Here is a 13161-nt window from a genome sequence, read left to right as displayed (position 1 = left end):
AGAGGATGAGACTGAGGAATTAATAATGGGGAACAGGGAAATGGCAGAGACATTGAACAAATATTTTGTAACAGTCTTCACAGTAGAAGACACTATAAACATCCCAGTAGTGGATAATCAAGGAGCTATTGGGAGGGAGGAACTTAATACAATCACTATCACTAAATAAGTAGTACTCAGTAAAATAATGGGACTAAAGGCAGACAAGTCCCCTGGACCTGATGACTTACATCCTAGGGTCTTAAAAGAAGTGGCTGTAGACATAGTGGATGCATTGGTTGTAATCTACCAAAATTCCCTGGATTCTGGGGAGGTCCTAGCGGATTGGAAAACCGCAAATGTAACGTCCCTATTTAAAAAGAGTCAGACAAAAAGCAGGAAACTATAGACCAGTTAGCCTAACATCTGTCGTTGGGAAAATGCTGGAGTCCATTATTAAGGAAGCAGGAACAAAACATTTGGAAAGCATAATTCAATTGAGCAGTCAGCATGGTTTTATGAAAGGGAAATCATGTTTGACAAATTTTCTGGAGTTCTTTGAGGATGTAATGAGCAGGGTGGATAAGGGGGAACCAGTGGATGTGGTGTATTTGGAATGGCAGAAGGCATTCGATAAGGTGCCACATAAAAGGTTACTGCACAAAAGTTCACGAGGTTGGGGGTAATATATTAGCATGGATAGAGGATTGGTTAACTAACAGAAAACAGAGAGTCAGGATAAATGGGTCATTTTCCAGTTGGCAAACAGTAACTAGTGGGGTGCTGCAGGGATCAGTGCTGGGGCCTCAACTATTACAATCTATATTAATGACTTGGATGAAGGGACCGAGTGTAATGTTGCCAAGTTTGATGATACAAAGATGGGTGAGAAAGCAAATTGTGACACAAAAAATCTGCAACGGGATATATACAGGCTAAGTGAGTGGGTAAATATTTGGTAGATGGAGTATAATGTGGGAAAATGTGAGGTTATCCACTTTGGCAGAAATAATAGAAAAGCAAATTATAATTTAAATGGAGAAAAATTACAAAGTGCTACAGTACAGAGGGGCCTAGGTCCTGGTGCATGAAGCACAAAAAGTTTGTTGGCAGGTACAGCAAGTAATCAGGAAGGCAAGTGGAATGTTGGCCTTTATTGCAAGGGGGATAGAGCATAAAAGCAGAGAAGTCCTGCTACAACTGTACAGGGTATTGGTGAGGCCACACCAGAAGTACTGCGTACAGTTTCGGTCTCCGTACTTAAGGAAGGATATACTTGCATTGGAGGCTGTTCAGGAAGGTTCACTAGGTTGATTCCGGAGATGAGGGGGTTGACTTATGAAGATAGGTTGAGTAGGTTGTGCCTATACTCATTGGAGTTCAGAAGAATTAGAGGTGATCTTATCGAAACATATAAGATAATGAGGGGGCTCGACAAGGTGGATGCAGAGAGGATATTTCCACTCATAGGGGAAAATAAAACTAGGGGGCATAGTCTCAGAATAAGGGGCCGCCCATTTAAAACTGAGATGAGGAGGAATTTCTTCTCAGAGTTGTAAATCTGTGGAATTCTCTGCCCCAGAGAGCTGTGGAGACTGGGTCATTGAATATATTTAAGGTGGAGATAGACAGATTTTTGAGCGATACGAGAGTAAAAGTTATGGGGAGCGGGCAGGGAAGTGGAGTTGAGTCCATGATCAGATCAGCTATGATCTTATTAAATGGCGGAGCAGGCTCAAGGGGCCAAATGGCCTACTGCTGCACCTATTTCTTGTGTTCTGATCTCTCCCTGCACCTCCGCCACGGTCTCCCACTGCTCCTCCCCTCTCCTCTCCTCTCCTTCTCTGCTGCACCTGGGCCCCGCTGATGTTCCTGCCCATGCTCCAATCGGTGACCTGGGTTTTGGTGACATCACCCAGTTGCCCTCCTCCGTGTGCTGGAATACTTTCCACTTGCCTGGATGAGTTCAGCTCCAATGACACTCAAGAAGCCTGGCCTTTCACCTTGCTTCTGAACGATATGTATTGTATTAAAATGAAAGCCTAAAAGCACTACATAATAATCGGTGGCCATAGTCCACTGGTCACTGCCAAGCTGCACTCAGCAATTATACTCACGATTATAAAGTCCTCAAACTACACACAGCTACATTAAAAAAATCAGGGGAGGTTTTCTTGCTCCTGTTTGACAGTTTTCACTCTTTCTCCTCCGCTCCTTGTTCGAGTACAGATCCACACTTGCAACTCATCACCCAGTTGCCCTCCTCCGTGTGCTGGAATACTTTCCACTTGCCTGGATGAGTTCAGCTCCAATGACACTCAAGAAGCCTGGCCTTTCACCTTGCTTCTGAACGATATGTATTGTATTAAAATGAAAGCCTAAAAGCACTACATAATAATCGGTGGCCATAGTCCACTGGTCACTGCCAAGCTGCACTCAGCAATTATACTCACGATTATAAAGTCCTCAAACTACACACAGGTGCATTAAAAAAATCAGGGGAGGTTTTCTTGCTCCTGTTTGACAGTTTTCACTCTTTCTCCTCCGCTCCTTGTTCGAGTACAGATCCACACTTGCAACTCATCCTCCAGTACCTCGCTCGTGAACCCAACTTAGGCAAGTATCAGCACACTATTCAACAGAAGAGGCAACACAAGTGCATTTAATGTTTTTCTTATACGACATCCACACGCTGCATTTCCAGCCGGGATTGTGGCATAGCAATCCTGAGCAAAAACCATAATCAGCGCCTCCTGGAGGTGTTCTACTGCTGTACCTGGTGAGGAAAGCTAACTCACAATACACCAAAGAGCAAACCTGGAGACTTGGTCTGCATGGCTGAGCTACTCACACGAGAGCAATAATTCAGCGTAACCAAATGTGTAGCTGCACCATAAGTGAGTGAAGTCAACATGTACCTACAGGAACTAAATAAAGGTTAGCGAGGCAGAAGCTTTAAGGGAATATATTAAAACTTTGTCTGTTACAAAATGTTACTTTCATATATAATGTACTCATTCAGAGCACAAAGCAAACTGTGATTTATACATTTCAGAAGCACATTCTCATATGATTTGGGTATCATATCTCGCTTCAAACAAGTTAGAAAAACTGTACAAGGGAAATACAAAATTCACCCAACTTCTTCATATCTCGCACCAGGTTTTTTTTTGTAAATGATTCTCTGATGATTCATGCTGTCATTCTGGAAATTACATTTTTAAGCAATAACAACAGAGTCCAACAGCATTCTATTAAATCCTGCCCTCTGCATCCGAGGTCTGGATATTCCCGACACTTGGCTGTGTACATGTCTTTACCACAGTGGTGCTAATTGAACCACAAGAAAAAATTAAGGCAAGAATCCGGTGCCACTGTCACATCAAGATGAACCGCCACTTCCATAAGGCTTTTCGCGCTTGGGTCCCATGAATTCCAGTCCTTCAATAGGGATTTCTTTTTCCTGGATGGCTTTCTGTAATGAAAATTATATTTTCTTATTAAAAAGCACAAGCTCTGCTGGAATATGTGAACCCACCTGTAGGAAAATATTCATTTAAAATCAAAAAAAGGATGAAGACCAAGCTCCCTTGATGGTTTCGACAGTATATGTAATACACGGTGATAGTAAATATGTGGTAAATGTCAACAGTTCTGCAGAGCACAGAGCGGGATTAAATGGAGTGCACTTAAACAGTGTGTTTTATTTGGGAATCTGGAAAGAGTGGGAATTGGGGAAAGGGTTGCTATTTTTTGCCTACACTACTTGTAGTGCTGTGTGTTACAGGTAGATATTTAATTTCATTATCCACAACTTACTCTAGATCAAGTAGTCAAGAAACTAAACTGTAAATTACGTTAGTTAAATTCAAATTTAATTAAATAGAATAAGGTCACATAGGGATGGCAGCGCAGGTGGTGTGCCCCAACTGCAGCATGTGGAAGTTTGTGGAGAGCATTGCGATCCCGGACAACCACGTTTGCAGTAAGTGCCTGCATCTTGAGGAACTTCAACTCAAGAGTTGTTGAGCTGGAGTCTGAGGTGCAGACATTGCGGGGCATCAGGGAGGGGGGAGAGTTACCTGGATACTTTGATCCAGGAGGCAATCACACTGCCTAGGTTAGGTAGTGGTGCAGATTTGGTTAGTGGTCAGGGACAGGAGGGTGTGACTGCAACTCAGGCAGGTAAGGGGACCCCAGGTGCAGTGCTGGAGGAGCCTCGGTATTTGTCTTTATCCAAAAAGTATGAGGTTCTTGGTGCCTGTGTGGATGAGGTAAAATCCTGCAGGATGGATGAGCAAACTGACCATGGCACCATGGTGCAGGAGGCCATTCAAAGGGAGGGGGGCAGGGGGTGGGGGGGAAAGAGAGTGAAAGGGAATGTAGTTGTGGTAGGGGACATTATAGTCAAAGGGATAGATACTGTTCTCTGCAGCCGTGATAGGGAGTTCCGAAGGGTGTGTTGCCTGTCTGGTGCCAGGGTTAAAGAAATCCCCCGCCGCTGGAGAAGAACTTGGGGGTGGGAAGGGGAGGATCCAGTTGTCGTGGTCCATTTGGGAACCAACAACATGGAACTAGGAATGAGGTTCTGATGAGAGAGTTTGAGGATTTGGGATCCAAATTAAAAAGCAGAACCTCAAAAGGTAATAATCTCTGGATTGTCACCTGAGCCACATGCAAATTGGCATAGGGATAAGCAGATTAGAAGGCTAAATGCATGGCTCAAAGAGTGGTGTGGGAGGCAGGGGTTTTGCTTCGTGGGGCATTGCCACCAGTACTGGGGAAAAAGGGAGCTGTTCCATTGGGACGGGCTCCACTTAAACAGGGCTGGAACCAGTGACCTGGCAAATCGAATAACGAGGGCAGTAGTCAGGGCTTTAAACTAATGAAGGGTGGGGGAGGATTCAGGAAAGTTGGAAATTTTAAAGCAGCAAGAGAAATGTCAAGGCTCTAGATCAGAGCAGTTTGGGGTAAAAATAAGCAGAGTGTGTCAGGAAGGGACGGAGAGAATAACAAAGGTAATAGGTGTCATTACCAACAACCTGTATTTATATAGTGTATTTAACGTAATGAAACGGCCCAAGGTACTTCACAGGAGCATTATGAAATAAAAAATTTGACACCGAACCACATAAGGAGAAATTAGGACAGGTGACCAAAAGCTTGATCAAAGAGGTAGGTTTTAAGGAGCGTCTTGAAGGAGGAAAGAGAGATAGAGAGGCGGAGATGTTGAGGCAGGAAATTCCAGAGCTTAGGGCCGAGGCAACAGAAGGCACGGCCACCAATGGTTGAGCGATATAATCAGGGATGTTCAAGAGGGCAGAATTAGAGGAGCGCAGACATATTGGGGGATTGTGGGGCTGGAGGAGATTACAGAGATAGGGAGGGGCAAGGCAATCAAGGGATTTGAAAACAAGGATAAGATTTTTGAAGTCGAGGCATTGCTTAACTGGGAGCCAATGTAGGTCAGCGAACACGGGGGTAATGTGTGAGCGGGAGTTGGTGCGAGTTTGGACACGGTAGCTGAGTTTTGGATCACCCCTAGTTTATGAAGGGCAGAATGTGGAAGGCCAGACAGGAGTGCGTTGGAATAGTCAAGTCTAGGGTAACAAGGGCACGGATGAGGGCTTCAGCAGCGGATAAGCTGAGGCAACAGCGGAGATGGGTGATGGTACGGAAGCTGAAATTGGCGGTCTTAGTTATTCTGGAGAAATGTAGTCGAGAGCTCATTTCAGGGTCAAATATGACACCAGGTTGGGGAGAGGGATGGAGTCAGTGACTAGGGAACGGAGTTTGGGGCGGGGACCGAAAACAATGTCTTCAGGCTTCAATTAGAGAAAATGTCTGCTCTGGATGTCGGACAAGCAGTCTGACAATTCGGAGACCGTGGAGAAGTCGCAAGAAACGGTAGTGAGGTCGAGCTGGGTGTCATCAGTGTACATGTGGAAACTGACGCTGTGTTTTCAGATGATGTCACCAAGGGGCAATATGTAGATGAGAAATAGGAGGGGCCAAGGATAGATCCTTGGGGGAGACCAGAGGGAACGATGCGGGAGCGGGAAGAGAAGCCGTTGCAGGTGATTCTCTGACTACGATTAGATAGATTAAGAATGGAACCAGGCGAGTGCAGTCCCACCCAGCTGGACGTCAGTGGAGGCTTTGGAGAAAGATGGAGTGGTCAACAGTGTCAAAAGCTGCAGACAAGTCAAGAAGGACAAGGATGTTAGTTTGCCTTTGTCACAGTCACAAAGGATGTCATTTGTGATTTTGATGAGAGCTGTTTCAGTACTATGGCAGACGCGGGAACCAAATTGGAGGGTCTCAAACATGGAATTGCAGCACGGCAAAGATGGACACGCATTTGGGAGGCGACAACACGTACAAGGACTTTGGGGAGGAAAGGGAGTTTGGAGATGGGGTGGTAGTTTGCAAGGACGGAGGGGTCGAGGGTTGGTTTTTTGAGGAGAGGGGTGATGACGGCAGATTTGAGGGGGAGGGGGACAATACCCGAGGAGAACCGTTAACAATGTCGGCTAACATGAGAGCCAGAAAAGGAAGTTGGGTGGTCAGCAGTTTGGTGGGAATAGGGTCAAGGGAGCAGGAAGTGGGTCTCATGGACAGGATGAGCTTAGAAAGGTCATGAGGGGAGGTCGGAGAGAAACTGGAGAAAGATGTGAGATCAGGGCTAGGGCAGGGGGGGATCCTTAGAGGAAGTTTGACCCGGTGAGCTAGGGTATGGAAGGGAAGACGCAGTGGCAGCCGAGCGGATGGTCTCAATCTTAGAGACAAAGAAGCCCATGAAAAATAGAAAAAAGTCAAAGCTAAAGGCACTATAGCTGAATGCACGAAGCATTCGCAACAAAATCGATGAATTAATAGTGCAGATTGAAATTAATAGGTTTGATCTAATAGCCATGATGGAGACATGGTTGCAAAGTGACCAAGGTTGGGAACTAAATATTCCAGGATACTTAACTTTTAGAAGGGATAGGCAAAATGGAAAAGGAGGAGCAGTAGCCCTGATAAAGGATAGGCTAAAGACAATAGAGAGAAAGGATCTTAGCTCCGAAAATCAAGTAGAATCAGCTTGGATGGAGCTGAGAAACAGCAAGGGGCAAGAAACATTGGTGGGAGTTGTTTATAGACCCCCAAAACAGTGGTTGTAATGTAGGGCAGAGTATAAATCAGGAAATTAGAGGTATATGCAACAAGGGTAATGCAAGTGATCATGGGGGACTTTAATCTACATATAGACTGGGCAAACCAAATTTACAGTAATAGTGCGGAGGATGAATTTATGGAATGTATACAAGATGGTTTTCTAGATCAGTATGTTGAGGAACCAACTAAGGAACAGGCTATTTTAGATCTAGTATTGTGCAATGAGAAAGGGTTCATTAACAGTGCAATGTAGTAAAGGGGCCCTTCGGGAAGAGTGACCATAGTCTGATAGAATTTTATATTAAGTTTGAAAGTGATTTAGTTAAATCCAAAACTGAGCTCTTAAATCTACACAAAGCAAACTACGTAGGTATGAGGGGCGAGTTGGCTAAGGAAGATTGGGAAACTACATTAAAAGTTATGACTGTAGACAAGCAATGAATAGCATTTAAAGAATGAATACATAGTTTACAACAAATGTACATTTCTTTAAAGGCACAAAAACCCCACATGAAAAGTGATCCAACCGTGGCTAACAAGAGAAGTTACAGATAGTTTTAGATCAAAGAGGCTTATAATATTGCCAAAAAGAGCAGTAAGCCTGAGGATTGGGAGGATTTTAGAATTCAGCAGCAGACCAAGAAATTGATAAAGAAAGGGAAAATAGAATGAGAGTAAACTAGCAAGAGACTGTAAAAGCTTCTACAGGTATGTAAAAAGGAAAAGATTGGCAAAAGTAAATGTGGGCCCCTTACAGGCTGAGACAGGAGAAATTATAATGGGGAACAAGGAAATGGCAGAGAAATTAAATACTGTGTATCTGTCTTCACAGAAGACGACGCAAGAACCAAGGTTCTAGTGAGAATGAGGAACTGAAAGAAATTAGTATTAGTAAAAAAAAAAGTACTGGAGAAATTAATGGGACTGATGACCAATAAATCCCTTGGACTTGATGGCCTACATCCTAGGGCTTTGAAAGAGATGGCTATAGAGATAGTGGATGCATTGGTTGTCATCTTCCAAAATTCCATAGATTCCAGAAAGGTTCCCGCAGATTGGAAGGTAGCAAATGTAACCGTGATATTTAAAAAGGAGGGAGAGAGAAAACGGGGAACGACTGACCAGTTAGCCTGAAATCAGTAGTAGGGAAAATGGGAGAATTTATTATTAAGGACGTGGTAACAGGGCGCTTAGAAAATAATAATAGAATTGGGCAGAGTCAACATGGATTTATGAAAGGGAAATCATGTTTGACAAATCTGTTAAAAGTTTTTTTGAGGTTGCAACTAGTAGAATAGATAAGGGGGAACCAGTGGATGTGGTGTATTGGAATTTCAGACGGCATTCGATAAGGTGTCACACAAGAGGTTATTGAACAAAATTAGGGCTCAGGGGATTCAGGGTAATATACTAGCATGGATTGAGGATTGGTTAACAGCCAGAAAACAGAGTAGGAATAAACGGGTCATTTTCAGGTTGGCAGACTGTAACTAGTGGGGTAGCGCAAGGGTTAATGCTTGGCCCTCAGCTATTCACAATCTATATCAATGATTTGGATGAAGGGACCAAATGTAATATATCCAAGTTTGCTGATGGTACAAAGCTAGATGGAAATGTAAGTTGTGAGGAGGATGCAGAGGCTTCAAGGGGATATAGACAGGCTAAGTGAAAAGAAAAAAATAAAGTGTTGCATCTATAGCACCTTTCATGACCACCAGACGTTTCAAAGCGCTTTACAGCCAATTAAGTACCTTGGGAGTGTAGTCACTGTTGTAAATTGGGAAACGCAGCAGCCAACTTGCGCACAGCAAACTCCCACAAACAACAATGTGATAATGACCAGATAATCTTTTTTTTTGTTATGTTGATTGATGGATAAATATTGGCCAGGACACTGGGGATAACTGTGCCATGGGATCATCATCTATGTCCACCTGAGAAGGCAGGCGGGGCGTCGGTTTGACGTCTCATCCAAAAGACAACACCTCTGACAGTGCAGCACTCCCTCAGCACTGCACTGGAGTGTCAGCCTAGATTTCTTTTTATGTGTTCAAGTTCCTGGAATGGGACTTGAACCCACAACCTTCTGACTCAGAGGCAAGTGTGCTACCCACTCAGCCACAGCTGACACTGAGCAACAGTGAGTGGGCAAGAACATGGCAAATGGAATATAATGTGGGGAATTGTGAAGTTATCCACTTTTGATGGGAAAAATAGAAAAGCAGAGTATTTTTTAAATGGAGAGAGATTGGGAAATGTTGGTGTTCAGAGGGACCTGGATGTCTTTGTACACAAATCATTGAAAGTTAACATGCAGATACAGCAAGCAATTAAGAAAGCAAATGGTATGTTAGCCTGGTATGGTAGCCTTTATTACAAGAGGATTTGAGTACAAGAGTAAAGATGTAATTATATAGGGCCCTGGTGAGACCACACCTGGAGTATTGTATAGAATTATGGTCTCCTTACCTAAGGAAGGAAATACTTGCCATAGGAGTGCAACGAAGGTTCACCAGACTGAGTAAACTAGATCTATACACTCTATAGAGTTTCGAAGAATGAGAGATGATGTCATTGAAACATACAACATTTTTACAGGGCTTGACAGGGTAGCTGCAGGGGTCGGCCATTTCGGACTAATGAGGAAAAATGTCTTCATTCAAGAGGGTGGTGATTCTTTGGAATTCTCTACCCCAGAGGACATGCGCACATGCACACACATCTCATATACACAGACTTAAGTCTTGTCTCTGACAACCCGTATCTGAGCTCTCTGGGCATGGGTAAGTGAGATGTGTCACTATGGGGAGATGCGGCACTTCATATTTAGCAAACAGAAACCGGATGGTTGCTGTGGACTTCTCCAGTGGGGTTCCGCAGGGCTCAGTACTAGGTCCCTTGCCTTTTTCTGGCATATATCAATGATTTAGACTTGACTGTAGGGGGTATGATTAAGAAGTTTGCAAATGAAACAAAAATTGTCCGTATGGTTGATAATGATGAAGATATCAATGAGTTGGGTCAGGTGGGCAGAACAGTGGCAAATGGAATTTAATCCTGAGAAGTGTGAGGTAAAGCATTTGGGGAGGGATAACAAGTCAAAGGAATACACAATGAATGGTAGAACACAGAGAAGTATAGAGAAACAGATCCCTGAAGGTAGAAACATAGAAAATAGGTGGAGTAGGCCATTCGGCCCTTCGAGCCTGCACCGCCATTCAATAAGATCATGGCTGATCATTCCCTCAGTACCCCTTTCCTGCTTTCTCTCCATACCCCTTGATCCCCTTAGCCGTAAGGGCCATATCTAACTCCCTCTTGAATATATCCAATGAACTGGCATCAACAACTCTCTGTGGCAGGGAATTCCATAGGTTAACAACTCTTGAATGAAGAAGTTTCTCCTCATCTCAGTCCTAAATGACCTACCCCTTATCCTAAGACTATGTCCCCTGGTTCTGGACTTCCCCAACATCGGGAACATTCTTCCCGCATCTAACCTGTCCAGTCCCGTCAGAATCTTATATGTTTCTATGAGATCCCCTCTCATCCTTCTAAACTCCAATGAATACAGGCCCAGTCGATCCAGTCTCTCCTCATATGTCAGTCCTGCCATCCCAGGAATCAGTCTGGTGAACCTTTGCTGCACTCCCTCAATAGCAAGAACATCCTTCCTCAGATTAGGAGACCAAAACTGAACAATATTCCAGGTGAGGCCTCACCAAGGCCCTGTAGGACAGGACAGATAGATAAGGTGATTAAGGCAGCATATGGGATACTTGCCTTTATTTGAGCACAAAGAAATCTAAGCAGACACTCCAGTGCACTGCCGGGGGAGTGCTGCTCTGCCGGAGGTGCCGTCTTTCGGATGAGATGTTAGAGCAGATGGGGCCTCGGTTTTTCAAGTGGACGTAAAAGATTCCATGACACTATTTCAAAGAGCAGGGGAGTTATCCCCATGTCTTGAACAATATTTACCTCTCAATCAACTAACAAAAAAACAGATTATCTGGTAATTATCATGTTGCTGTTTGCGGGAGCTTGCTTGTGCGTAAATTGGCTACCGCGTTTCCTACATTACAACGACTACGCTCCAAAATACTTCATTGGCTGTAAAGTGCTTTGAAAAGACCGGTGGACGTGAAAGGCATTGTATAAATCCCAGTCTTTCTTTTTTATTAGCCGAGGCATTACAAGAGCAGGGTGGTCATGCTTGAACTGTATAAAACACTAGTTAGACCACAGCTTCAGTACTGCGTGCAGTTCTGGTCACCACATTTAATGAAGGATGTGATAGCACTGGAGAGGGTACAGAGGAGATTTACAAGGATTTTAGCCACGAGGAAAGATTGGATAGGCTAGGATTGTTTTCTCTGGAACAGAGGAAGCTGAGGGGAGACTGGATTGAGATACGTAAAATTATGAGGGGCCTACAGTGGATAGCTGGACAGCTGGCTCTGGTTCCCAGCCCCGGGCTCACTCTCCCCGGCCCCGGCCTCGCTCTCCCCGGTCCCGGCCTCACCCTCCCCGGGCTCGCTCTCCCCGGGCCCCGGCCTCACCCTCCCCGGGCTCGCTCTCCCCGGGCCCCGGCCTCACCCTCCCCGGGCTCGCTCTCCCCGGGACCCGGCCTCACCCTCACGCACTCCTGGTACTTTTTGAAGAGCTCGCTGCACGGATCGGCGCTCCGTTCGCCCTTCAGGAACTTCTCGGCGAACCAACGGTTGAAGCACAGATCGTATCCGCGCTTCAGCTCCAAGCACTCGGTGCCCACACTGTTCATAGTCACCGCCCGCCTCAGGCCCGCCGCCGCGCCGTGTCATCGCCCGGGTGACGGCAGATCCGGGGCCTTGGGGAGGGGCCATCATTGATCCTGGCAAAGCGCTCCAGTGCAGGCTGGTCGCCGTGTTTGATACTGGCAGTCCCGGGCCCAAACAGCGGCGGAGCTGCAATTGGCCGGTTGTTGGGCTGCACCACTTTACTTGGCCTGCGATACACGGTGACCCTTCTGCTGAGTGCGGAGGAGGCAGTCCGGGAGCACCTGCTGGCGCTGGCCGCTCAGTGCAGCTCTGGAGCTGGTCTGTCAGACACTGGGCCGGGCCTGGGGGCCGCTGTCAGCTCAGCTCAGCCGGCGGCCCGCCAGAAATCGTTCAGTTTCAACTTACAGCGGCGTAGGATCAATAAAACACAATTTAACTTAATTAAAATCAAATAAAACACAAGAAAAAAAAATCACCGCCCGAACAGGGACTTGAACCCTGGACCCTCAGATTAAAAGTCTGATGCTCTACCGACTGAGCTATCCGGGCCCTGTGAGTTTTTTGGACCACATCCTATTTACTGCACGGAAACAAGGCCACTCGGTCCAACAGGTTTCTGTGGGTGTTTATAGTCAAAGCCTCCTCCCACCTTACTTTATCTCACCCTATTACTATATCCTTTCTCAAGTACTGATCTATGCAATTCCCCTCAACTACTCCCTGTGATTCCACATTCTCACCACTCTCTGGATAAAGAAGTTTCTCCTGAATTCCCTATTGGATTTATTATTGGCTATCGTTTATTGATGGCTGCCAGCTTTGGTCTTCCCCACAACTATCATGCTGCCCATGGCCTCTGCTCGCCGCTCTTTTTATGGCCCCAACCTGCAAGAGACCATCAGCGGCGGGTCAGGGGCCATAGAAGGAGCGGGGGTGCGGCGGCCTGGGAGCAGCGTTTCGGCCCCAACCTGCAAGAGACCATCAGCGGTGGGTCGGGGCCGTAGAAGGAGCGGGGGTGCGGCAGCCATGGACAGCATGGAGGCATGCCACTACAAGGTACAGCGCGAGCTGGTACAGGAGGGCGATGGCAGCGAAGAGGGACGTCACCAAGGTCCAGGTCGGTGATTGGAGCGTGGGCAGATACAGCAGGAGCGGCGAGGTCGGGGCGAAGGAGCGGCGAGAGATTGTAGAGGGACGTGATCGGGGCCCAGGAGAGGCGTGAGTTCAGGGCCCAGGGACAGCACTGGCCAGCCCACACTGCGAT

At 46.0% G+C, this 13161-nt stretch overlaps 1 protein-coding gene and 1 non-coding gene across 2 annotated transcripts; both read right to left on the bottom strand.

Moving 5' to 3' along the window:
* Nucleotides 1–2613: 2613 nt before the first annotated feature.
* triap1 (TP53 regulated inhibitor of apoptosis 1) lies at nucleotides 2614–12217 on the bottom strand. The gene is made up of 2 exons (XM_070887657.1): nucleotides 11774–12217; nucleotides 2614–3454 (listed from the first exon to the last, which is right to left on the bottom strand). The coding sequence occupies exons 1-2, from the start codon at nucleotides 11918–11920 to the stop codon at nucleotides 3362–3364; spliced, it is 240 nt and encodes a 79-aa protein (XP_070743758.1). The 5' UTR covers nucleotides 11921–12217; the 3' UTR covers nucleotides 2614–3361.
* Nucleotides 12218–12373: 156 nt separating this feature from the next.
* Nucleotides 12374–12446, bottom strand: trnak-uuu (transfer RNA lysine (anticodon UUU)). Its single transcript has one exon. It is a non-coding gene; the product is annotated as a tRNA-Lys (tRNA).
* Between the last annotated feature and the right edge of the window lie 715 nt (nucleotides 12447–13161).

This window comes from Pristiophorus japonicus, chromosome 8 (assembly GCF_044704955.1).
Source record: "Pristiophorus japonicus isolate sPriJap1 chromosome 8, sPriJap1.hap1, whole genome shotgun sequence".
Lineage (NCBI taxonomy): Eukaryota > Metazoa > Chordata > Chondrichthyes > Pristiophoridae > Pristiophorus > Pristiophorus japonicus.
This window is presented reverse-complemented; position numbering and strand designations above follow the sequence as displayed.